This window comes from Dinoponera quadriceps, unplaced genomic scaffold (assembly GCF_001313825.1).
Source record: "Dinoponera quadriceps isolate SergipeBrazil2010 unplaced genomic scaffold, ASM131382v1 scaffold823, whole genome shotgun sequence".
Lineage (NCBI taxonomy): Eukaryota > Metazoa > Arthropoda > Insecta > Hymenoptera > Formicidae > Dinoponera > Dinoponera quadriceps.
The window spans coordinates 298855-323607 of record NW_014555144.1 but is presented as its reverse complement, the minus strand read 5'-3'; the positions used below and the strand labels follow the sequence as shown (position 1 = coordinate 323607).

The 24753-nt window shown below is 45.1% G+C and overlaps 2 protein-coding genes across 4 annotated transcripts in view; one reads left to right on the top strand and one right to left on the bottom strand.

The window, feature by feature from the left end:
- Positions 1-19596, top strand: part of LOC106743073 — a 35910-nt gene extending 16314 nt beyond the window's left edge. The window contains exons 2-15 of one of the 3 annotated variants that reach the window (XM_014616587.1): positions 5830-6013; positions 6141-6288; positions 6402-6696; positions 6784-7122; positions 7334-7506; positions 7904-8046; positions 8773-8859; positions 9522-9755; positions 10291-13854; positions 15573-15680; positions 16305-16415; positions 17404-17508; positions 18104-18313; positions 18395-19596. In XM_014616587.1, the coding sequence (XP_014472073.1) occupies positions 5855-6013; positions 6141-6288; positions 6402-6696; positions 6784-7122; positions 7334-7506; positions 7904-8046; positions 8773-8859; positions 9522-9755; positions 10291-13854; positions 15573-15680; positions 16305-16415; positions 17404-17508; positions 18104-18313; positions 18395-18574 (5856 nt within the window). In that variant the 5' untranslated portion in view covers positions 5830-5854 and the 3' untranslated portion in view covers positions 18575-19596. The remainder of the gene's footprint in view (positions 1-5829; positions 6014-6140; positions 6289-6401; positions 6697-6783; positions 7123-7333; positions 7507-7903; positions 8047-8772; positions 8860-9521; positions 9756-10290; positions 13855-15572; positions 15681-16304; positions 16416-17403; positions 17509-18103; positions 18314-18394) is intronic. The other 2 variants (XM_014616588.1, XM_014616589.1) reach the window with 2 other exon arrangements.
- A 920-nt stretch (positions 19597-20516) lies between these two features.
- On the bottom strand, positions 20517-24162 carry LOC106743074 (protein phosphatase 1 regulatory subunit 42-like). The gene is made up of 6 exons (XM_014616590.1): positions 24022-24162; positions 23650-23955; positions 23024-23258; positions 22823-22945; positions 22468-22605; positions 20517-22377 (listed from the first exon to the last, which is right to left on the bottom strand). The coding sequence occupies exons 1-6, from the start codon at positions 24160-24162 to the stop codon at positions 22244-22246; spliced, it is 1077 nt and encodes a 358-aa protein (XP_014472076.1). The 3' UTR covers positions 20517-22243.
- Between the last annotated feature and the right edge of the window lie 591 nt (positions 24163-24753).

The window sequence follows — 24753 nt, the reverse complement described above, 5'->3', positions numbered from 1 at the left end:
GGGGGGGGGGGGTCTCATTGAGAGTGGAACCGGCGGGAACGGATAGGGTGGCGGTAGGCTGTGAATTCGTCGCTTCCGAGTCGATGGTGTAAGCCTGTTGGCTCTCTCATTCCGCCCTTTAAAGTTTAAAGGCCCCATGAAAGGCGGCCCGCCACCATCACCGCCAGCGAACTCCGGCTGGATCTTCTTTTGCCGTCTTGCCCCCCTCCAAATTCCTTTTCAGAGCCCGAAGCGTGAACTTCTCAGGCTCGGACGTGTGTGTCAAAAGGGCCGATTGTAAACGAGAGGGCTCGCGTGATCTCGGCACACGCCTACGCGCGCACGTACGACGGCAGCAATGATGACGACGACAATGACGACGAGGACATCTCTGTCGCTCCGATCCACTCCGTTTCCGTGCTCGTGTCGCGAAGCGACACCGTCTTAATGAAAGAATTGATGTCCCGGCAGACATACGCCGAGAGGCGAAACAGTCGCAGGAGTTTCGTCGTGAGACAAAGTTTCACCTTCTGTGTTACGCGTTCTCCTCTAAGCTCCCGATGGAAAACTTTCCCCCGCACAACGCTCCGTTCCTCTCTTGCGGGAGGCGCGTTATGTGTCGCGCGGAAAAGTTCCGGCGGGAATAAAAGCGCGTAACGAATATCTGAAAGTTCGCCCTATCACGTAGCGTTGCGACACATACACACACGCATACACACACACCTAGCTTCCAGGCGGGAGCGATGATGTATGCCGCCGTGTGTCGTAACGCACGGGGACCCATATCAGAGACGAATTCCTCGACGAATCTTCGAAGCCGATTCTCCAGTCGAGATGTTGGCTATATGTCAACCCTGGCTAGTCACACTTATTTTCGAATCCTTGATTCGTCACACTCCGGTCCGTGAGACCTCTCGACTTTGTCGCTTTATCACTTTCGTTCTAATTAATATTTTAAAGCTTGTAAGCTATGTGAGAATTGGAAATACTGAGTCTAAATAAGATGTTTATGATATCAGGTCGAGAAATTCGTATCGATCAATGGAAATCAGCGCGGTACCTAACGCGTTGTAACCTTTAATTCTACGATACAGCGAGAGTTAAGATAGCAAAATAGGTTCAGTTCCATTTCTAATAATATAATTTACTCCTACTTTGATCCTGAATCAACTCTCGCAAGGAAAGGGTAGAACAGAACATCAACAGAAAGGTATCATGAATAATCCAAATATATAAATAGTGGAATCATATGGAGCTTCTTCATGTGAAGAAATTTTACTTTCACATAAGATCATTATACATATACATGTTTTCTTATACGTGAGAACATGAGTCTTGAATTGATACTAATTTCTTTTTCCGTGTAGAATTAAGGATTCAAAGGAGAAGTTAATAGATGTCAATGTAGGGGGCCTTTCATTAGTCTATAGCTCGTCTAAGTGGCCGCGAACTATCCTAAAGAGTCAAAGTAGCATCAACATTTCGACCCGGCTCCCTTTCCCTCCCCGTCGACGGCAGATGTAACTACGTGTTCGACGGGAATATGCGCGCGTTATCTGCTGACATTACGGAAGGTCTCGTAAAAATAGCGCGGCTATACACAGTCGACGCGGCTATAAACTAAACCGCCCGAGACGACGACGACGACAACTCATGCACAACTCATGCGCACGTGGGGATGCGTAATTTGCGTTCCGTGTGTCAGAGAGGCGCGAGATAAGTCGGCGCGACCGCGGAATATCGGTTTCTCCGATATACCGCGCGCGCGCGGAGTACGCGTCACCGCGACCGGTAATCGCCGGTATTACCTCATCAGTCCAGTGAAGAACGCGCGCAAAAGGCCGCCCGTTTCCAGCGATGACGACACCGCCGACGGCCGCGTTGAGTTTGCATGCCGACCTGGTCGAAAAGCATCATCCTCGTCGGCCGACAAACCGGTGATTATTTCGATACGAAGGTTTTGCAATTGCGTTCGATGTGCTGACGATGAGCGGATCGGAAGCTATCACGGAAGGAAAGAAGGAAGGAAGGAAGCCGACCGCGCTTGTTCAAGCCCATTATGCGATTGAAATTGTACACGGCTGTTTTTTTTTTAGGGGGGGAGGGGGATTTGGAATTTATATCATCAGTCTTACGTTTTAATGTTTAACTTATAATTAATAATTTTTATTTTCGTTTCAATATTGTTATAAAATTGCTTTATTACTCATGCGGAACGACCGATGTTGAAACGCACAGTGATAGATATCCAAAACACACGTTGCGCCGTGCGGACTTATCGTTGTGTATCTGCAGCGGAGCAGATCGCAGTTCTGTCTGAAATTGCTAATAAGAATTATTTTTCCTTCTACTTACTCCCCTTCCCCTCTTACTATGCGCACCGAAAATATTTATTTCTCCATACGCGCTTTTATCTCCGTCGTAGTTATCGTCGATCGCTGATTCGCAGCGCGCAGAGTGAGAAAATGAGAGAAAACGTCGTGCACCGAGGCGTTATTGCGTTATCTAATCGGTTTCCGAAGGGCTTGTCGCGGTCTTCGTCGATAAGTCGTCCGATATTCCTTCCTCCGACTCGACGAAGTAAGTACCGCTCGAGAGAGAACTCGCAAAACACGCGGCCGCGTCATTAAGAATGCGATAATCCGCATTGTTGCTACCGCCGGTTGCTGCTTCCTGTTGCTACCGTTGTGTCGTCGCCGGCGGAGAACTCTCTCGAGAGAGCTCCGGGAGCTCCGCGGAATGTTAACGACGATCGTTTTGTGCGTCGGCGCTGATTCCGTGCAATTGAGGCTGAATTACTATTTGTCCAGGGCCTCGTCGAACGAGGCTACGATCACGCTCGAGTTGCAGGCAACGATGCAAATTCTGCGGTTCTGCGAAGCGTGTCGGTCAGGGTCGCTTACGCGCGGTCCGCTCCGCGTGCAGCAGGCTCCTTTTTTCGCGCGGAATATTTATTTTACCATGTGCCCGCGAGAGATGTTGCGATATTGCGGGTAACGTTGTGTTAGCAAACACAACGGACGTGTTACTCCGGAGATTCGCGTGACGACCAGATGTGCTAGATTCTAAAATCTGCCGTTCTTCCTCGACGGATCCGCCGAACGGAGTTAACACTCAAACGTCGGAGATTGAGAATTATCTAATTTGCTTCCCCGCGCTTTTCAGTGTTATATTTATAAGGCTCTGAAATTGAAATTTGTATACATAAACGGGCTGTTTAAAGAGAACCATACACTGGCTTTTGTGCGAAAATTATGTTTAAGCATTGAAAAAGGGAATATCTAAAAAGAAACAATATATTCCGAATGAGCACTAATAATATGTTTACTTGTGCTGATATACACATTTTTGGCTGACAAATTTTTTGAAATGAGAAGATACGCAAATTTCTTAAATCTATAGCTCTTCTTGCGAATGTTTTTTTTTTTTCTATTTAAATGAAAGAAGTCGAGATTTAAGTGAATACGTTATTAGTGCCCACCGATTGTTCACTTTTTAAATATTTTTTCCCTCAGTGTAGAAGAATCAGATTAATAGGTAAATGTAATGCTGTTTGCGCTGAAGATGGTCTAATGTAAGACCGACACGTACAGACGTTATTTTGACTATAACCTTTTCGTACTCATAATATTTACCAACTATCTGATCTCCCTATTAACCAATATTTTCACACGGAAACCAGCGTATGGCTCTTGCCAGTCCGTTTTTACATCAATGTTGTGATACATTTTTCTTTGCATTTCACAAATAATATTTATGTACCGTATCCTTTTTAGTTCTTTGCTTATCGCTTTTTATTGCAATTTTGTGTGTGTGTGTGAGAGAGACGACTTAAAATTATATTAAATAACTTATATCTAGTATTTTCGTTTCTCTCTTCCGCCAGTGTTAATTGAGTTGCGTTCGCAGGAAGGTGAAAGTCTAAGTGCTCGAATCGTCATTTGGTTGGACGTCGTTTCCCGACGTTCGACCGCGAAAAGCGATTGAGACTTCGTCGATTGAAACGCGCGTTACCTGTATGTGAAATCACGCTTTCGCGATAGGAAAGTTTTACGAGGGCCGATCGTTGGACAAGGGGGGGGGGCATTTGGCGGCGAGACGTCGTGGCGCGTACTCACTTCGGCGCGATCTATCTCGAAGAAAGGTGAACGACCGCTACAGTAAAATACAAGTGCGTGCATGCGGAATGCGCTCGGCCGCGCGACTCGCCTGCAAAATGTTACGGAATCACTGTCGTTTTACATAACGTGTATCGCTCTCCCGGGGATGGACACAATGCATTAGTGGCGCGCACGCATGCACAGAGACCGCGAGGGTCATTACGAAATAATCGCGCTCACGTAGGCCGCGCATTCGTGACATTTTCACGTGGGAAATTGCCGGCATTATCGCTACCATTTGATCACCGTGTTTTCTCCTTGCTACGTTGGTTCCTGTTATTTAGAAAAGTCTCCCCACCAATATTATCTTGTGAAAGATATATATAGAGAGAGAGAGAGAGGTAGGCCGTAATGGCGAAAATAAGCGTTTACGTTGTAGAAAAAGCTGATCTTCGCCCCCGACATTAAGAAAAGAAAGAAGAGGAGGAGGAAGAGGATTTACGAGGAGAGGCCTTGTACTATTATAATCGTTACGAGATCTTTTACCTCACCGTTATTTTTTACTTCTTACGTAAGACTTTTCACGCGAAAGGGACGGCGTGTGTGTGTGTGTGTGAGGCACAACACGTTATTTTTACGAGTGGAAGTGGGAGTGGCGCTTACGCGCCACCGAGATATGCACCCTCGTTGGGGAAGTTCAAGGATAGCATGGCGCCGCAAACCGCTCTATACTTCGGCTTGGCCGAAGCCCCCTCGCGACCCACGACACATCGTGCATTTTTGTTCTTCATTAATAACGAAATTGTAAACGGTCTCGATGTGCACCGAGGAGCGCGTACGGCAGCCCTCGTAAATATTGATTATTTCTCCGCGTCGCCACCCTCGGGTCTAGACGTCGGGATCTAGAGGCAGATATACCGCGTCGACACGCGACCTTCTCCGCTTTCCGCACCATCGAGATCGTAGAAAAATGTCGAGATAAGTTGCACCATGGGCGCGCCCTTTTGATTATTTTGTTACATACATGTATATATATATATATATTTATATTTGATATAGGGTGTCAACATGGACAAGCTTTGTGAGGTCGTAGAACGGATTGAGGTGAACAAAAAAGTCCTTTATCATTTTGCAAATAATGCACGTAAATTTTTGAGTTATTCATTAAAGAAGCCTCTATGCATGCATCTATGCATCCGTTTTCAATCATTAATAATTCGACATTTTGCTTGTGCTTGCAAAATGGCAGAGAATTTTTTTGTCCACCTCAATCCGTCCTTCGCCCTCATGAAGTTTGTCTCTTGAGATACTCTGTACATATATATATATATTTTTTTTTTACTTATTTATACAAGGTAAAGCAATAATTTTTACTCTCTTTGAATATCTTCGAAAAATAGAAATATTTCATGAAGGTGGAAAAAAGTTGATATTCACAGATGTTCGAAATGATGAATGTAATTTCTGTCGGATACATTTTTCCCCCACTTTCATATTTCCAAGACATTCGAAATAGTAATAGTTTATTGCCTCATTCTGTATAATATATATATTATATAGATTGAAAAAAAAACCTACATATATCGATACTTGAAGAGTGACGTGCTTGTTTCCGCAACACGGAAATAAGATCGACCCTCGATCGCAGTTTCCTTTTCGTCGAACGTTATACGTTACACCAGGAAATTCGCTTTCTCTGCCTTCTTCCATTTGGCCGGTTCCGGAGATAGAACTGCCCGTTTAATTTCAGGTTCACGCGCGAATAAAGCGGTAACATGCCGGAGGAGCAGAAAACCGCTGGTGCTCCAGCAGAGGCAACGGCGGAGAATGGGACCGGGACGAATTCGCCCACGAAGAGTCCAGTTAGCAAGGGGAAGATGGCTCTCGCCAAGGTTACCCTCCTCGACGGTACCGTTAAGGATTATTACATCGACGTGAGTCGCCGAAGAGTTCTGGCTTGTGTATACCAAACATGAAAAATAAAAAAGAAAGAAAATAAATGAGAAATCTCGAGTCCATCCGTCGCGTAACGTCGTGTAAACGTTATCTGGTCTGTTGCAGAGGAAGGCGAGAGGCCAAGAACTTCTCGACATGATCTGTCAGAGCATGAATCTGCTGGAGAAGGACTACTTCGGTCTCATCTACGAGGACAGGCACGACCCTCGCAATTGGCTGGATCTGCACAAGAAGATCGCGAAATTCGTGAAAAGTACGGGAGGAGCAGCCGCGATGTCTCGCGCGCGCTGTCCGCCATCATACGCGAAAGTCGGTATCGCGCGCCGCGCTGTATTTCCATACTAAAAAGTTCACACGTGCTTTCAGACGAGCCGTGGAAGTTTAACTTCGAGGTGAAGTTCTATCCACCGGACCCGGCGCAGCTGCAGGAGGACATCACGCGTTATCAGCTGTGCCTGCAGATCAGAAACGACATTATCACCGGCCGCTTGCTCTGCTCCTTCGTGACGCACGCTCTCTTGGGCTCTTACCTGGTGCAGTCGGAGGTCGGGGATTACGACCCCGAGGAACATGGGAGAACGTACCTGAAGGACTTCAAGTTCGCGCCTAACCAAACGCCCGAGCTCGTCGAGAAAGTGATGGACCTTCACAAAACGCACAAGTAAATGTTCACTTCTACTCGTAGTGTCCCTTGGATCGGCGCGATTGATTTATCGCATACTACGAATCTCCCGTCGGTCTTTTCCAGAGGTCAGACACCCGCCGAGGCGGAACTGCATTATCTCGAGAACGCGAAGAAACTGGCCATGTACGGCGTGGATCTTCACCCCGCGAAGGACTCGGAAGGCGTCGACATAATGTTAGGTGTGTGCGCCTCGGGCCTCCTCGTCTACAGGGATCGCTTGAGAATCAATAGGTTCGCCTGGCCGAAGATACTGAAGATCTCCTACAAGAGACACAACTTCTACATCAAGATCAGACCGGGTGACTTCGAGCAGTTTGAATCCACGATCGGATTCAAGCTGGCCAATTACAGAGCAGCGAAGAAATTGTGGAAAGTGTCGGTGGAGCATCACACTTTCTTCAGGTAAGCGCAAATACCGGTGATTAAAATTCTCTTTTTCACTTATTTATTTCTCAAAAGTAACCTCGGGTACATGTGAAGAGGATAGAATAATTTACTACAATTTTTACTTTTTCTTTTGTTTTTTAAACATACTTGAACGTACATATTAATAGATTAAAGCAATTTGAAAAATTGGCAAAAATTATTACTTGGCATATGTTTTCCTGCACAGACTTATGAGTCCGGAGCCTGTGAAGAAGGTAGGATTGATTCCGCATCTGGGATCTCGTTTCCGATATTCTGGAAGGACTCACTACGAGACGAAAAAGACTCCTATCGACAGGCAACCTCCGCAATTCGAGAGGTCCTTGAGCGGCCGACGACTTGCCTCCAGAAGCATGGATGGTAAATACGATCTTTTGTCACTCGTGAATGATATCCAAACGTGGAATGTACGATAAAGTAACGATGATCTAGTGGAGAGAGAGAGAGAGAGAGACACACTTTTTAATTGCTACAATTAAGATTACACACACGTTCTCACGCTCGCAGAGGGGTATGTCCGATTTCAAAATTGTTTTTCATTAGGACGAGCTTGCACAAGCATGAGTTCTTGTTATACTAGAGTGGCATTACTCTTGATCTATGTATCGATTTTCTCCGAACGCGTCGTTTTTTTTTTTTACTCTCTGCAACGTTTCCAGTCCATATCCGCTACGAGCCACAAGTGCCTTTTTTTACAATCGTACTCTCAAGTCTGTGTTATACTAAGATGTTGAAGTAGTGTGACTGCCTTGTACAGCGTTAGGTGGGCCTAAACCAGTCGAAACGTATGGTTCAGAACCGAGCAAACGACACACCATGAGTTATGAGCCTGAAATGCTTCCCGACGATATAGAGCATATAGACCGACGGCCTAGTCCAATCAAGAAACAGAAAGAGAAGGTAATATTCACGTGTTCGTGTTTCGATTTGTACATTTCTATTTTTTCTCCCATACTGTTAAGAATAACTTGCTCGAAAGTAGAGTATATATGCATGAGTTCTTCATGCGAACGTGAAATTCTCACCGGTAGAGGAATTCTCATGAAAGACGCGCGTCTCATCACTTCTAGCTCCCGTCTGCGGTCTACGCTTTCAAACTATATATACTCATCGCGGACGACGATTTCAATATAATCGACACATACACGTGGAAACATCTTACGATGCGTTACGATACGGAATTTTCGCGATAACGCAGCGGACACTTCTGCGAAAATCTCCGTCACGGAGATCGGAACACCAATTGGCTCATGTTCCTTATTATTGCGTGGGTGAATCAATCGAGCGAATTATGCACTTCTCATACATTTATATTACTAACCGCCGTACCGGCCGGTGTGTGCCAGTTTACATTGCATGTTCATTGACTCACCCTAGCATATTGCAATCAATTTCGGGCATCGATTCAGCGTGTCGAGTCGTGACGAGAGCGCGACGGTGCAACGCTGCGAGTAAAATTATGCTCTCGGTGTATCGCAAATAAGATTATCGCGCATAACATAAGGACCCGAGATCAGGAAGCGTTAGGCTTTCTTGGGAACGAAAAGAATAACGTAATTTTGCATCAAATTACATCTGTGTGTGTTAGTCATGATTATTAACCGACACGTAACTGACCATCAATAGCTCACACGAAAAACAAGTGCTGGAACAACATCAGCCAGCAGCACCAGTAGCCTGGAGGGGGAGTACGATGCGGATCGCGGGAGAAAGGTATAGAACTTTTACCCTGGGACCTCGCTTCTGCTATAATAAGAATTAACTCTAGACATGTATCAAAAATGCTGTCTCTTGTGTGTGACCACTTGGTGTTTTGTTTCTATTCAATGCATGTGTCGCTCTTTATATACATATGTATCTCTTTGATTTATTGTATTCCACGCAAAGATTTTCATACGGCCATCGCCTCAATGCCGCGGGGATGCTAGATCGTCCCCGGTTTAACACGAAGCGGCGTTCTACGCGAGCATGGATGAGAGAACTTGTGACGGATCAGTTTGTCGTTTTTCCGAGCGTAGCCAGTCGCGAGTCATCGACGTGAGAGAGCCGGACAAAACCGTGCTCTCTCTTTCTTTCTTAGTCTTACCGTTAGATTCTACGAGGAAACTGCTTGAATGCGTTAACGTCGCGGAAACCGTTAAACAGAGAAGTCCGACTTCGCGTGACGCGAATGGACTCGAGTGACGCGCGACGATTTCAATAATGTCACATATTTTGAGAGCGCAGACCGTAATCCGTAGAGAGCATGCGTTGTTGCATCCTACCTATCGCAGTTACCGCCCTGCGTCATGCAGTTTGTATTATTTTGGCGACGTGTGTAGTGGCTTCACGCTTGTTGCATGAGACGTCCTGTGACCGGATAAATTTACTTGTAGAAACCGGTCGGAGGAATCGCTGTCCTACCGCCCGGTGGTCTGTCAAAGAAGAAGAAGGATAAACAGAATGAGAATGAGAAGGAGAATCATAATGATCTGAATAATTCCGATCTGATTAATGACAATGCTCGTCTCGACAACATCGACGACAAGTCGTTGTCGAAAAAAGAAATGAAAAAGAAGGACAAGGAGACGCCGGAAAAGACGGACAAGGAAAAGAGGGAGAAAATCAAGGTAAGCTTTTTATTGCGTTGTACGCGTTGCTGCTTCTTATGATCTTGTGAGAATATTTATTGGAAGTATATCTATATATACATATATGTGTGTGTGTGTATGTGTGCGTGTGTATATATACATATGGTTAGACCAAAAGTTTCCAAATATTCCTTTTCTACAAGTAACCTGACACACGATACACTTGATTTCGACGTTACCGTCATCTGCGAACGTTAATCTCACGATGAAGCGCTCGGTCCAACAGAATTCGAATAACGATTAACCGACGAAGTATCCCGTTGAGAATGCGTTATTTCCTAATTGAATGTTTATTATACGTTTATCTTCGTCATAGTTCAGGTATGCATGGAAATTAGTGCGTACCTCGCAGAGGCAACGATAAGGCTCTCGCATTTGACACGCGTAGGCATTTTTACAATAGCAGCTTGATCGATAAATAGCGAAGCATTTCTCGTGTTAATTACACACACCCCACCGTACGTATATCGGCATGTGTTTCCGTATCGCATGTATTCTTGTGTATTACCCGAAGAGTCCCGTCGTCGGCGGTTTCCTGTTCTCCAAGAAGGACAAGGATAAGAAACAGAAAAAGAACAAGGAGCCAGACGAGTCGGTGGAGAAGATCGACGCGGAGTCGAACCTCTCCACGCTGGAGAAGCAAGGAAAGGAGCCGGAGAAGAGAACAACAGCGGACACGGAGAAGGCGCAAGAGCCCGTGGCGATTCCGCCGCAGCTGCCGGTCTACACGAAGCCTTACGACTACGAGGAAACGGAGACATCGCCCACGAAGAAGCCGTACACCCCGCACGGATTCTCGTACGAGGACAGGCCGGCGTCGCCGGGAGTGCAAGACAAACAATCGCCCACCTCGGCCAGTCGAATGGCCACCGGATTGGCCTTCAACTACGCCCCGGGCGAGGAGAAGAAAGTCGCCGAATCCGCGGAGAAGAGGAAGATCAAGGAAGCGGATAAGCAGCCGCCGCCGCTGGCGGCAGGCTGGAAGACCCCGGGGCTCAACTACGTGGAGTCCGCCGGCATGAAGGAGCAGCAGAAGAGTACCGCTCAGCCGGACGTCGACCCTACGACAGCCTTCATCGCCGGAGAACGCGAACACGCGGTCGAGGACGCCGCCAGCCAGGCGATGACGTTTCCGCCGGTGGAGCCCAAACCGGACTACCACATCTTGCCCTTGCCCGACGGTTCGATGGTAATCGCCGGTGTGATTCATACCAAAGAAGGCAGGCCGTTAGATCAGAGCCACCTCGGACCGGACGGTAGCAGGGTGATGGACGGCAAGGTCTGCGGGAAGGACGGTAAACCGTTGAAAAAGGCCGAACTCGGGCCGCACGGGGTGTACATTAACAACGGCGTGATCAGCAAGAAGGACGGCAAACCTCACCAACAGCAGGTGCTCGGCACCGACGGGAATTCCATCAAGAACGGCCTGATCTGCTCGGCCAACGGCGAAGTTGTGAAGCAGTCTCTCCTGGGGCCCGATCACGCGAGCGTGAAGGAAGGCAAGGTGTTGGCGAAGAACGGCAAACCGGTGCCGCATTGCACGCTGGCCGCGGACGGCTCGTACGTGAAGGAGGGTCTCGTATTCGGCCCGGACGCGAAACCGCTGACAGAGGGATCGTACGGTATCGACAACGCCTACGTGGTCGCCGGTGTGGTGTGCAACGAGGAGGGCAAGCCTCTCCAGCAGATCGCGCTGGTGCCCGACGACACGTTCATCTGCGACGGGCTGATCCACGGGGCGGACGGACGGCCGCTCAGCACCGGGAAACTCGGCCTCGACGGCCACTACGTCGCCGAGGGGAAGGTCTACTCGAAGGACGGCAAGCCGATCAAGCACGAGTCCTTCAGCTCGGACGGCTCCAGCGCGAAGGACGGTGTGATCTACTCGAAGGACGGCAAGTTCCTGACTCAAGGCTCTCTGCTGCCGACCGGTGCCCACCTGAAGGACGGCAAGGTGGTCGGTAAGGACGGCAAGCCCGTGAAACACGCGTATTACAAGCCGGACGGCAGCTTCGTGAAGGACGGCGTGATACACGCGAGAGACGGCAGGCCGTTGAGCCAGATCCCGCTGATAGCAGACGGCAGCTCTATCCAGGAGGGAGTGCTGTACGACCGAGACGATAAGCCACTGTGCCAGGGCCTCTTCAAGCCGGACGATCTCGTGATCAAAGAGGGACTCGTGTACAACGCCGACGGCACGGTGCTGTCGAACGCGACCCTCGGCCCCGACGGTCATCTGCTGAAAGACGGCGTGGTCGTCGGCAAGGACGGCAAGCCGCTGAAGCAGGAGTCGTTCGGCTCGAACGGCAGCTGCATCAAGAAGGGCGTGGTGCACGCGAAGAACGGCAAGCCGCTCAACCAGGACTCCCTGGTGCCGGAGGGCGCCACCATCCGGGACGGCAAGGTGTACGGTAAGGACGGCAAGTTGCTCAAGTTCTCGTTCTTCAAGCCGGACGGAAGCTACGTGAAGGACGGCCTCGTCTACGGCGGCGACAACAAGCCGTTGAACCTGAACGCTGCCTTGCCGACCGACTGCTTCATCGCGAACGGCGTGATATTCGATCACTCGGGCCAGCCTCTGAGTCGGGCGACCTTCGGCTCCGACGGCTCGTACGTCGCCGGTGGGCTGATCCACGGCAAGGACGGCAGGATCGTGCCGCAGGGCGTGTTCGGCCCGGACGGCAACACCGTGCGGAACGGCCTGATCATCGGCAGAGACGGCAAGCCGCTCACGCAGGACGACAAGGGCCCGGACAACCTAGCGGTGAGCAACGGCAAGATCGTGGACGACGCGGGCAACCCGCGGAACCTGCCGTCCTTGGTGCCGGAGGGCTGCTACATACAGGACGGGCTGGTGTACGACAAGAACGGACAGCTGCTGAAGCAGGGCGCGTTCAAGCTGGACGGCTGCTACATCCGCGACGGCCTCGTGCACGGCTGGGGCGGCCAGCTGCTGAACGCCGGCTCCGAGCTGCCGATCGGCAGCTACGTCGAGAACGGCAGGATCTACGGCAGGGACAAGAAGCCGCTGAATCACGCGGCCTTCGGCACCGAGGGCGGCTACGTCGAGAACGGTCTGATCCACGGCAAGGACAAGAAGCCGCTCGGCCACGGCGTATTCGGCAAGGATGGCAGCTACATACAGAACGGCCTGCTGTACGGGCCGCACGGCAAGCCGCTCAACAAGAGGCAGACCGTCGTCACCGTCACGAAGGTGCGCTACGGCTTGGTGTGCGGCGACGACGGCAAGCCCCTGAGGTCGGGTTACTTCGACGACGAGGGCAACGTCGTGCGAGACGGCAGGATCTACGATCCGACCGGCGAGCGTCTCAATCGGAACATCTACGACGGCGGCTTCATCAAGGACGGCCTGATCTACGGGCGCAACGGGAAGCCATTGTCCCAGGGCGTCCTGCCGCCCGAGAGCAGCTTCGTCAAGAACGGCAAAGTCTACGACGCGAATGACCAGCTTCTGACCGCGGAGGCCTTCGGGCCGGAAGGCCTCAGAATCGTGCAGGGCGTCGTGGTGGACAAGACCGGCAAGCCGGTGAAACAGGCCGACTTCGACGGGGAAGGGAACGTGGTGAAGGACGGCGTCATCGTCTGCGCGGCCAATGGGAAGCCGCTCGACAAGTACTTCACGACCATCACGATCGCGATGGTGCGCCGCGGGCTGGTGTGCGACAAGGACGGCCGGGCGATCGCGCGGGCGCCGTTCGGCAACGACGGCGGCTACGTCCGGGACGGCAAGATCTACGACAAGCATGGCAAGCCGTACAATCAGGAACTGTTCCTCGAGGACGGCTCGTACGTGAAGGACGGCGTGATCTTGGGTAACAACGGTCAGCCGGTGGAGAGCGCGAGCTTACCGAAGGATCTGCAGGAATCGCCGTCGAAGTCCGTGACGAAGCTGAAGAGGCCGCCGGTGCCGGCGACGATACCGACGATCGTGAAGACGACTACCAAGCAGTCGGTGGTGAAGGATCAGGAGGGCGTGACGCAGAATATTCAGGAAAAGATCGAGGACCTCACGCCGGGCGGCACAGGCCAGGTCACGGTCTCCACTCACGTCAACAAGGTGATAAAATACTGCGAGAGAGAGAGAGAGAGAGTGTGTGTGTGCGAAGAGAATAGAATCCTTTAGACGTCGCAATCCATCACTTCATCACTTCGTCAGACGAGAGTTGAATCTCACGGGGTAGATTTCGAAGTAATGAAAATACGGCTCGGTTCTTCTGAAGAAGTAGACAGCCTCTCGCATGCTTACGTAGTAGTTACGTATGTCATCTGGTTGTTGGGAAAATTCGCAGCGCTTTTCACGGGGTATCGGTGACCGTGAATTCGCTGGGAACTTTCCGAACGAAAACCAGTAGTTGGCCATTGATATATCTTGTACATTCCTTTTCATTTACGTGTTTCTCATTCGAGTATGTATAGATTTTGCATGTGACCAAGTAGCGTCGAGTTGATACAAAGGTTCGTCCCGTTTTTCAGTCAGTTCGTCGTCGCCCGGAAATCTCAGAATTTCAGTCCATAAAACTCCCGGTTCCTCACTGCAGTCATTTTCTTTGATGACCTCCGAGGCGAGAAAACGCAAGCCCAGAGTTCTTGCGAAGTACGTTAAAACAGGATATATGTATAAAATGATACAACACGTGGTCAGTTTCCTTTTATTTAAACAATCAATAAGTAGTAAAATAGCGTGACAATTATAGAAAATAAGTTAAAAAGGAAGATTGCGTATCATGTTAATTTTGTCGGTTACTTATTGATTGTTAACGCAGAAAGAAGCTTTTCGGAATATTTGACAAATATGCTCACAATCGATCGTACGAATATTATTTAATGGGCAATATTGCGGCGATGAAACAATTACAATTAGTCTTAATTGATTGATTCTATTTGAAAATAGATCATATGTATATTTTGATTTAAAAAGCGAGACGAACTCGTGCATCAACCCCATACGTTTGTCTAGGACGAGTGTGCATAGCTGCAGTCTATTTCGATTTCGCGATGGTCTTGTATTAGCAAAGAAAGTAGAAATCATACAGCTTTCTTCGCAGTAGACCTCGATCGTTCTGTCGCATCCGTCATCCTCGTAATTTTATAATGAATGGGCGAATGAATGCTAACGCTCATCTTAAGCTTATCTTAAGCTTGGTGTACACTGAGCGAACGAACAAGGAACGAACAGCGAATGCAGACGTTCGTTGTTTCAATTTGGAAAATGTGTAGTCATATATGCTGTACCATTCCTTAGATAGAATTTTTTTACTATTACATAACTTTTAGCCTTTCACATTTATATATATATATATATATATATATATGTATAATATTAAAATATTAAATTATAATATATAATTAGAGCTATTATAATCCTACCGTTATAACTAAAGTTCTGCGATTTTCAACCTTATGCGTTATATTACGTAAGATCGAAAATCGTGTACACTTCCTGAGGAATGCTACAACATACATCACCGTACGCCGACCATACGCCACAACGAATCCGGGCGAAACGGGACTTTATTCATAAGATTGTTCATCAAAGTGAGTTCGTACGCGTTCAAACGCAAATATACATATTCATATTACACATTCGCCGTTTGTTCGCTCAGTGTGTAATCCACCTTTACAAGCTCGCACAATCGGTTCTTCTTCGTAAGACATGATGTAGCGGTTATTCTTTTACATATTCATTCTCTTTAAAACTCTTGCTACATCTCTTGTTTGATCGGTATCTTTCCATCGTATATCTTGAGACTTTAGTCACGTTGTAGTTGTATTTAGGCAGAGGCACCGGATGACGGTAGAGCTCCATACATGACAGCGACGGCTGTCACCACGCGCACAGCTACCATGCACGAGGACCTCGAAAAGAACCAGAAGACGAGTCAGGTTTGTGATACAGCATTATTAGCGTTACTACTTCCTCGCGCCCGCCAACTCGCGTGTCTTTCTTGCAATTTGTTTGAAACTTTCATTGCGCACAGTCGGCAGATTAAAGGTTGCAACACTTTTTTTTTCGATAAATCTCGTTATTTATCCGTGAACAAAAAGAGCTGATAAAATATGCCGTGCGTCTGAAGATGAACTCATGACGATTCTAAAATATAAGATCTGACTGTGAATACCAGTCTAAAGTTAGCTTTCGCGGGATCTTCGGTAAACCTTCTCTTTCCAGCTTCTTCCTTTTCTTAAGCACCATTTTTCTATGTACACTCAGCATGCCCACAGTTCACTGAGGCGGTTCTCTGACATTGTTTTCACAATTTGTTTTTTTTTTTGGCCAAAAATTTTTTTTCGGAAGGAGGGACAAGAAGTCCCCTCACTCTAGCTACGCTGTTTGCAACTTTAATCTGCCGACTGTATCGATAAGAAAATAGTTTTTCGCTGTAACGAATTTATTATCATCATCGTCATCCACAAACTGTCTTATTATATACTACCCCCCTTCTTTACTTTGGCCCGACTTTTTCTCTCTTTATGATTTGCTACTACAATTCATTGTTCACACATTAGGTAGAGGAAAAGACTGTAGCGCACACGACCGCGACCAGCGCGACGAGGCAGGAGCAGCGAGTGGTGACGCAGGAAGTTCGAACCACGAGCCACGTGCTTTCCGGCGAGCAGGTAATTGCCGACAAATATTCCTTGGGGAAGTGAGCAGATTGATATAAGCGCGAAGCATGTGAGGAAGGGAGAGAGAGAGAGAGAGAGAGAGCGCTCGTGCAAATCGCGACATCGGTTTAACGATCTCCTCCCGGTGCCTAACGATCATGTCACATTTGAAGCACCGTCGGTTCATATAACTGTGTCGCATATATAATGATCATTTCACGTATGGAGATACGCAATAGGCACGTAAGATCCGCTTCATGTGTGCGCTGAGTTCTTCAAAACGGTTTGAGAAGCACGTTTCGAGACACGTTTCAGACACGATTTCTGCTGGTTCAATTCGAAACGAAGCCGGGAGAGCAGAGTAATTTTCTGAATAATAAAGGAGAGAAATCACTTTCGGGATAATCCCCGAAAGTCCTTTCAGCCGATTCTACTTTTTGAAATGCGTTCAGAACGTCACGGATGTCCAATGAGAGGACTCGACCTCTGGGAATTGATAAAAAAAATTCTCTCACTGGACCGTTGACTGTGCTCCGAACAGCATCGGGAGAAAGGTGTTCAAGCCGTTTTGACAGCCGGTGTACAGATACATGCATACATGCGTGCGTCATCGTGTTTTTCCGGAGTCTCTGAGTTGAGTGTGTTTTCTTCTTTTGACAATTTAGTAATTGCCTCTTAACGCTTCGTTACACGCGTATTACTACTACTACTACTACCCACTCACGGTGCGTCGCAGACTGACATTCGCATTCAAGTCTGTTCACTACGTGCAGATGCAAATAAGCGCAGCGAGAAGCGTGGATATACACATTCTCATACATACATATAGAATTTTAATACTTAGAATAATTTAATCTCTCTATATACATATATATATATATCATTTGTGCCACTTATATATACATGGTATGGTTTATTTCGTTCCTCCTTTTTTTCTATTTTTTTGTTCCTCGTAAATAATTTCGGCGGCTTGTGGGCTAACACGTTGCATGGCGCGTAGCTGTTCTCACGAAGACTAAGTACGTCGAGCTCGAGCAGCGGAGATTCAGGCACACCGATCGATCTCGACGATGACCAGCAAGCCTTCTACAATCAATATTATCAGGTAATCCATGAAAAGAAGGTCGGAAAGAAAAAAAAAACTGCCCTCCTCTACTAATACGGAGCGGAAGATTGCATGTTTAAAGCCAACAGTGGTGAACCAGGTATTCGCGTCCACGCGAGATTACGTAGTACCCTGTATCGGCGGCTGACCTAAAATGCAATGCATCTGCATTAAGGTACCCCTTTCCCAACTCGTACCTTTGTACCTTGCACGAACGTTTCTTGGAAAAGTTATGTTACCTTGCACATCGTCTCGCGACGATGTTCAGGAATGAATCCGGACAACCGTCTTACGACCTGCCTTTAGAGCACTTTGTCAGGTACATGAAGACCAAAGATATCGGTGTAAATATCGATTGTAAATGATGTTACAAGTGGAGCGCAAAATGAAACTGACTCGTATTCTATACTGTCCATTTCTATCTACCTATCTATATATATATATATATATTATTCTCCCTGATTTTCGATATATAATGTCTATTTTAATCTTGTATTGTAACTCTCTCCTCGCCGCCTTTACCGTCCGTCCATCCGTCGATTTCGCGGAACGGGGTCCACAAATCGAAGAATACCCGGGAATGACTTTGATTCAGGGAGACCCAGCGGGTGTGATCGCGACTGAAAAGCACGTTTACACGGGCGAACCGGACAGTAACGTGACAACGACGACCACGGTACCTGTAGTGGCGACCGAGACGAGGAAAGTAGCTCTCGAGAGCGAAGACGGTAACTATAGCGCCACAGGAGAGATCGTCAGCACACAGACCATATCTAGTAAAACCCGTACTGTCGAGACTATCACGGTTGGTACCGCAATGCGATAACTCCGAGTCAATTATCATCTCTGTTGTAGCCTTCCCGTTAATTTTCGCCCTTCGTTACAGTACAAAACCGAGAAGGACGGCGTAGTCGAGACACGAGTGGAACAGAAGATCACAATACAATCGGATGGCGATCCGATCGACCACGACCGAGCTTTGGCGGAGGCAATACAAGAAGCTACCGCCATGAATCCGGACATGACGGTGGAGAAAATAGAGATACAGCAGCAAACGGCGCAGTAATGGTTTCATTAAAAGAAAAAAAAACAGAGGGGGAAGAAGAAAACTATTTAACGCATACACATTAACAAGAAAGGGCACTCTTGGTCTGAAAAGAAAAAAAAATACAGACAACACGCGAAGGTATCGTAATCTTAGAAACTGATCTTAGGGAAAAGAGAATTGGTATTTACACTACGTATTATATACATGTATATTGTGCACGCACCTCGTCGTATGCGTGATATATAAAAAAAAAAACAACAACAAAGTCAGACTGAAGTATATACGCTAACGTCAATAAGTCTATAAATATTCCTTATCGGGTTAATATATTGAAGCAAGAAACAATATTAAGCTTTATATACCTTTCCCCCCCTCCTCATAAGGGTCGGGAAAATTTTCGCTTACGGCTTGCCGCGACGACTCGAGCTTAAACTCGATTGAAAATCGAGTTTCTGATAGACAGAACGAACGACGAAGCATCGACAGGATCTTTTCAATGAAGAGAATGGTACCTCGTACTATAAAACTATACAGTGTTCATATTGAAATGATTAAGAAAGTGTGTATTTACATGTACGAGAAATAAAACGGGAGAAAGAGAGAGGGAGAGAGAACATAAATAAAACATTATACATATAATGTATACATAGCCACGTGTATGTGTATATAAACGAACGAATAAGTTATTTATAGTTACGGCGATAACTATAGATAATGAAAGACGGGGTGCCCTGCAACTTAAAGTTTCGATAATGAATATTTCATAGCGTAAAGAGGAGGAGGAGGTGGTTCATAGTCATACACAGAGAGTATCCGATTGCGATGCAACAATTATTTGGAATTTTGCAGTCGGGTATAATTGTCGGAGACGTTTCAGATCGAGATATCAATGTCGAGATGTCCATATAGTCAACCAAGCCTACCGGAAGCATGTTCGCCCTCGATCTATCTGAACTCTCTATCCTGGGTATCGATCACGTAACTTTTCCCTAAGACGGCAACGTGAAAAGTGAACATTCCAAGTGTCTTCAAATTAAAAACACTTACACTTTTCTCACGAATTCACGCTAGAGGAGAAGCCGAGCTCCACGAGAATTTTTTCTTCTAGCATGAATTCGTGAAAAAGTGTGAATCTTCTAATTCGACATTTGACATTTTTACTTTTCACGTTTTCGCCTTGGAGAAAAATTACATGATCGATACCTTGATGTGGAAAAAAAATTTTTTTAATCCTTACTTTCTCTCCTTCATCTTTGAGCGGAATATATTATACACGTTGTTAACGATAAGTAAAATATTCTGGTTCATAATGTTCGTATAAAAAAGCAAGTAATATATATACATATATGCTACGATGGGTTATACATATTATATATAACTTTATCGATTCGTTGGAAAAAAGAGCTCCTCGAAGGTGAATCGATAGAAAGTAAGGTTTTGTAAGATTTACATAACAGTTGAGCGACATATATAATGTCCGTCATAATGCTTAAACGCGATAAGATGAGCTTCTCTGCGAAAGGTATCTGTATAGTTTGACTGCCTGTAAAATTGGTATTGACTTTCCAAGTGGATATTACATTATATTGTGTGACAGAGTCAGAATTGTCTAGATATTGAATATTAATATATATATATATATATAAATATATATATATATATTATTGCTAACTGAGACAAAGATGATTGTGAAATCGTCATAGTTTCTTATATCTAAAGATGTTAATGTTAGCTACTCTACGTTAGAGAAGAGATACAGAAATTTACNTATATATATATATATATAACTTTATACCAGAGCAATGTTACATTGGTCAGCGTATATGTCTAAATTTAGCTATAGCTTGCGTAGTTTTAGAACTACGATTTTACATGAACGTTCATTAGAGTTTAGTGATTTACGTTCCACCATAGCTTACAAGTACGATCTGAAATAAGCGAGACGAGCAGATATTCACAATGAGAAAAGGAACGGATATATTTCAATACTGCAGCTTTGTTTAATTTGTACAAGTGACTAAACAAAAAGATTAGCATACGAGTGTACACCGCATTCTACAAGGCTTGCTTATACCTTTGTTCTTTAACGTGTCATTTATTTTTTTTTTTTTTTTTTAACAATAACCAATAATATGTATTTTAGATTTCGTCTGTTAATACATTGCACAGATACACTTCGATTAAAAAAACGTAAAAAAAGAAGGAAGAAATATATACAGCATTTAAGCTTCTAAATGAGGAGTTTCTTGCGTATTTTTTTACTTTTTATACATTTATACATTTTTATATGAAACGCAAATTATTCCGCACGGTCTTTTCTCCGATATTTTTAATCGTATAATTTGGAGAGATGATTTTTATTTCCGAGTTTGTACTCTTGCCCAATTACTTTTGTTTTATTATTAGCGTTTACAGATTGCAGAAAATATTTATTCTATGTTTACAAATAAGATGTTGTTTATTATATCATTTTATTTAAGATATATCCATATTTTATTTTTAAATGCTAATCTTACGTTAATCTTGTGTGCTTTGCTTTATTGAACAAAGGATAATCACAGCCCCGTTTACGTAGAAAGTTTTATAATGACTTTGTAAAATGGCCGCTTGCTCTGTTATATATATATCGCCGAGTGGTGGGTTGCCTGTGTGCCACAAAATATATATGAGTTTATTACATCTTACAACAATTACTTTCTAGCGTAAGATCATACCTCTGGACGCGTTCAAAGGGATGCTATATGATTTCACACGATTCCTAATCGTTGCTAGTAAAACGATCATCCATTTTTTACATATACAAATCAGTCGGGAGATCGTATGAGTGAGTGACATCTCGGTATAAGCTGCATATGCACTCTGATTTATATTTTTCTCATATCTGTAAGCTGATGAAAAACGTTTATGTTTGTATTGTACCTAACATTCCATACTTATGATTACTATCATATGTCATATGTATCATTTTTTTGTTATTTATTCCGTCTTCTTTAAGACCATTATACCTTTACGTTACGAGACTGCTTGAAGAATACGCGTATGCTTACGCAATTTAAAATCGGTAAAACTAAAGGGTGCAATTCTAACGTTGAGTTTTCAAGAGAACACGATCCCGCCCTCCCCAAGTGGGATTTTAGCAAATCAGTCCACAGCCATTCGAAATGCAAGTTTACGATGTACAGGTCTTCAAGCAGCGTACAAATATAGCTCATAAGTTTATATTTTAATATTTCTGTTGTTCAGTTTTTATTAGAGAAGTATTATCATATATATAATATAAAATATATAGAGTTACCTAACTTCTCTCTTGCTCTATTTCACTCACGCATACACACAAACATACACATACCCACACACATCTATTTACGCAAGATCATTCATACTTTTACTGCGTCTGAGATTTTTGTACCGCGGATTTACTACACTGACATCTCCGCCTGTAACTATCACAATTTTATTCAATATACATACACCGCAGTTAATTTTACTTACGTTTGCGAAACTATTCTTAAGTAGGATAATACGAAAGTAATGCAAATGTAGCCTTATCGCTAGAAAGTTCTATAAAAATGGTATATCGTAACTCAAATCTCTGCCTGTTGCGTATCATTCCTCAATTGAACGTACTTCTCTCCCACCACGGGGGACACTTTCGTTTTCCACGGGACGAAATCACGGTAAGAGACATCAGATGGGCGGCAACGCGATCGTTTTATTGTTGACGAGAGAGCGCGTTAATCGGGTCTCCTTGTTTTTAGGTACGTTGCTCCAGAACGGCCTCGGTGTCACGTGATTATCCTTGACGCTTCTGATGCCGGACGCTAACACGCGTCACACGCGGAAATGTGTTAATCGATCAGCATGCGGACGATGATATCTCTCTCTTTCTCTCGTTATTTTTTTCTTAATACCTGATTTCCACGGTGGGAACACTTGCAGTTGATTGCCCATCGATTCGGGTGCGATCTTTATGGACAATTGCGGCCCGGGATGCTGAAAAATCGCCCGTGAAATGGACCTCTTGAAGGCTGGTGGCAAGTTCAGAGAACCTGCAACAGATTTATGCCGCCTGTGATCGCCCGTGTGTCCCCCACGATCATAGAAATTCCCGAGAGATTTTTGAGCAAAGAACTGACGAAAAAAAAACCGAACGAACTTCCGTATCAACTCAATACTTTTAAGTATTTCAGTTATCAATTTAGGTTTCCGTGCGATCAATGAAAGTGTGTGAAAAAGGGACGAAAGGATGTCCCTGTTTCAACATACTCGTTATGTCGTCTCCCAACGGTGTCTTGGTTGTCCTCCTCGTGCGTCGATGGTGCTTCTCCATCTTGAATCTCGTCATGAACCGCCGACAAGTGTCGGTTACAATTTTCCCGTCCAGATTAACTGTTCACAGAGCAAGTTCACCGACGATCTACTGAACCCAGCGCGACAAAGACAGCAAAGAGCAATCTGTGAGTTTACCTAACGAGACGCTGTTGGCGATCAGATTTTCCCTGTACCTGTAGGACTGTACGACAGGATTGCCCTGCAAGAACAAGTCCTTCAAAGAGGTCAGCGTGCTTATCGCCGTGGTCAGGTCGTCTATGTTATCGAAGAGATTATCTTTCGCCTTCAGCTTGTTCAATTCGTGAAAGCTCGTTAGATCCCTTAAGGATGTCATCTTGTTGTCCGAAATATCGAGGACTTTTAAGCACATCTTAAACACAAGAAAAACGAGAAATGGAGAAACGCACATTTGACGGGGATTTCAACGCACGATTAAGGAGGTTTGAACATTTGACCAAAAATAAGACACAAACCTATAATATGTAATATATAATACATAATATGAAAGTTAATCGAGCTGATAAAGCATAATGGAAATTTCAATGATCTTTACCATATCGTTTCCGAAGAATTATATGAATTTGTATGCGAGCATGTATAGAAAATTTGTAATGCAAGAAATTTTCATCTAATTTAATATATTTGCATATAAGATAGAAATAAAAAAAAAACTGTCGTAATATTAAAGACCCAATATACGGACGTTCATACACAAATTCACATTCCAAAATTTACATCGCAAAATTGCACATTGTATTTACAGATAAAGCAAAAGCACTACGTGGCTCGAAGCACAACGATTCACCGGGCGGTATCCTTTGACTCTCGATATGCAGCTCACGCAATTGCCTCAGGTTCTCCAGACCCTCCACCACGACGATGTTATTGTACCCTAGATAGAGCTTCTCGAGATTTTCCAGTGACTCCAAGTTCTCCATCTTCGTGATCACATTGTGTTGCAAATACAAATGCGTCAGGTTGCGAGCGGGATGCAGGTTCTTGATTTTCGATATATTGTTGCTCTGAAGATACACCACTTTCAAGCTTTTGCAAACGTCGAGGCTGCCCTGTGTGTGGTGCGGATATGATGTGGTTGATACGGATCATTCGTTCAACACGCCGATGAAACTTACGATACTGCTGATAAACATATCGTTCATATACAAATGCGTCAATCTCCCCAGTTCCTCCTTCTTCATCGTCTTACTGAGCGATTTGGCGGTCAATATTTGAGAACACTTCCTCTCGATGACATCCGTCGTTAATTTCACCATGGTTGCGAGAGAAGTCAAAGCGAAGGATCAAAGCGCAGCAAAGCAAAGCGTTGCGAGCAATCACGCGTATGTATCGATCAAATACCGGACGTAACAACGATTCAACGTGTGTATGTGTGTGTATGCGTACACACACGCAATAAAACGCAGTCGGATAAACGTGAACAAGTTCATATCACAATTTTATGCAGGGAGCGCGTATAATATTAAAAGACCGTAAGTCCGTATTCTGAATTCACAACGATGTTAGCGCGCTAACAAATCAATTTATTAATAGAGATATTTTGCTATAAACACGCGTAATTATTTTTTCCAACAGACCAGTAAAATAAGCAGAAAACCAATAATTGCAAATAAGACCGGAGCATGAAAAACCAAATTTAATATAAAATATACGATATAAAAAACACTCTGCAAAAATCAATTTTGCAATAAATCGTTATAAACAAATTATTAAATATTGGCTGTAGAACAAAACTGATTACGCCGATTGATTCTATGAAAAAAGTTACACAAAAAATACATATCATTTTTCCATGTAGCGTCTTTCATTTGTGCAAAAAAATAAATAAACATTATGCTTTATATCGT

What these genes read in the sequence shown, in the direction of transcription:
- LOC106743074 (XM_014616590.1), bottom strand. Translation starts at nt 24,162, where the DNA reads ATGGTGAAATTAACGACGGATGTCATCGAGAGGAAGTGTTCTCAAATA. An exon ending in ATATGTTTATCAGCAGTATC is followed by an intron (nt 23,956 to 24,021) that starts GTAAGTTTCATC and finishes CACCACACACAG; the next exon opens with GGCAGCCTCGACGTTTGCAA. An exon ending in GTAGTGCTTTTGCTTTATCT is followed by an intron (nt 23,259 to 23,649) that starts GTAAATACAATG and finishes CTTGTGTTTAAG; the next exon opens with ATGTGCTTAAAAGTCCTCGA.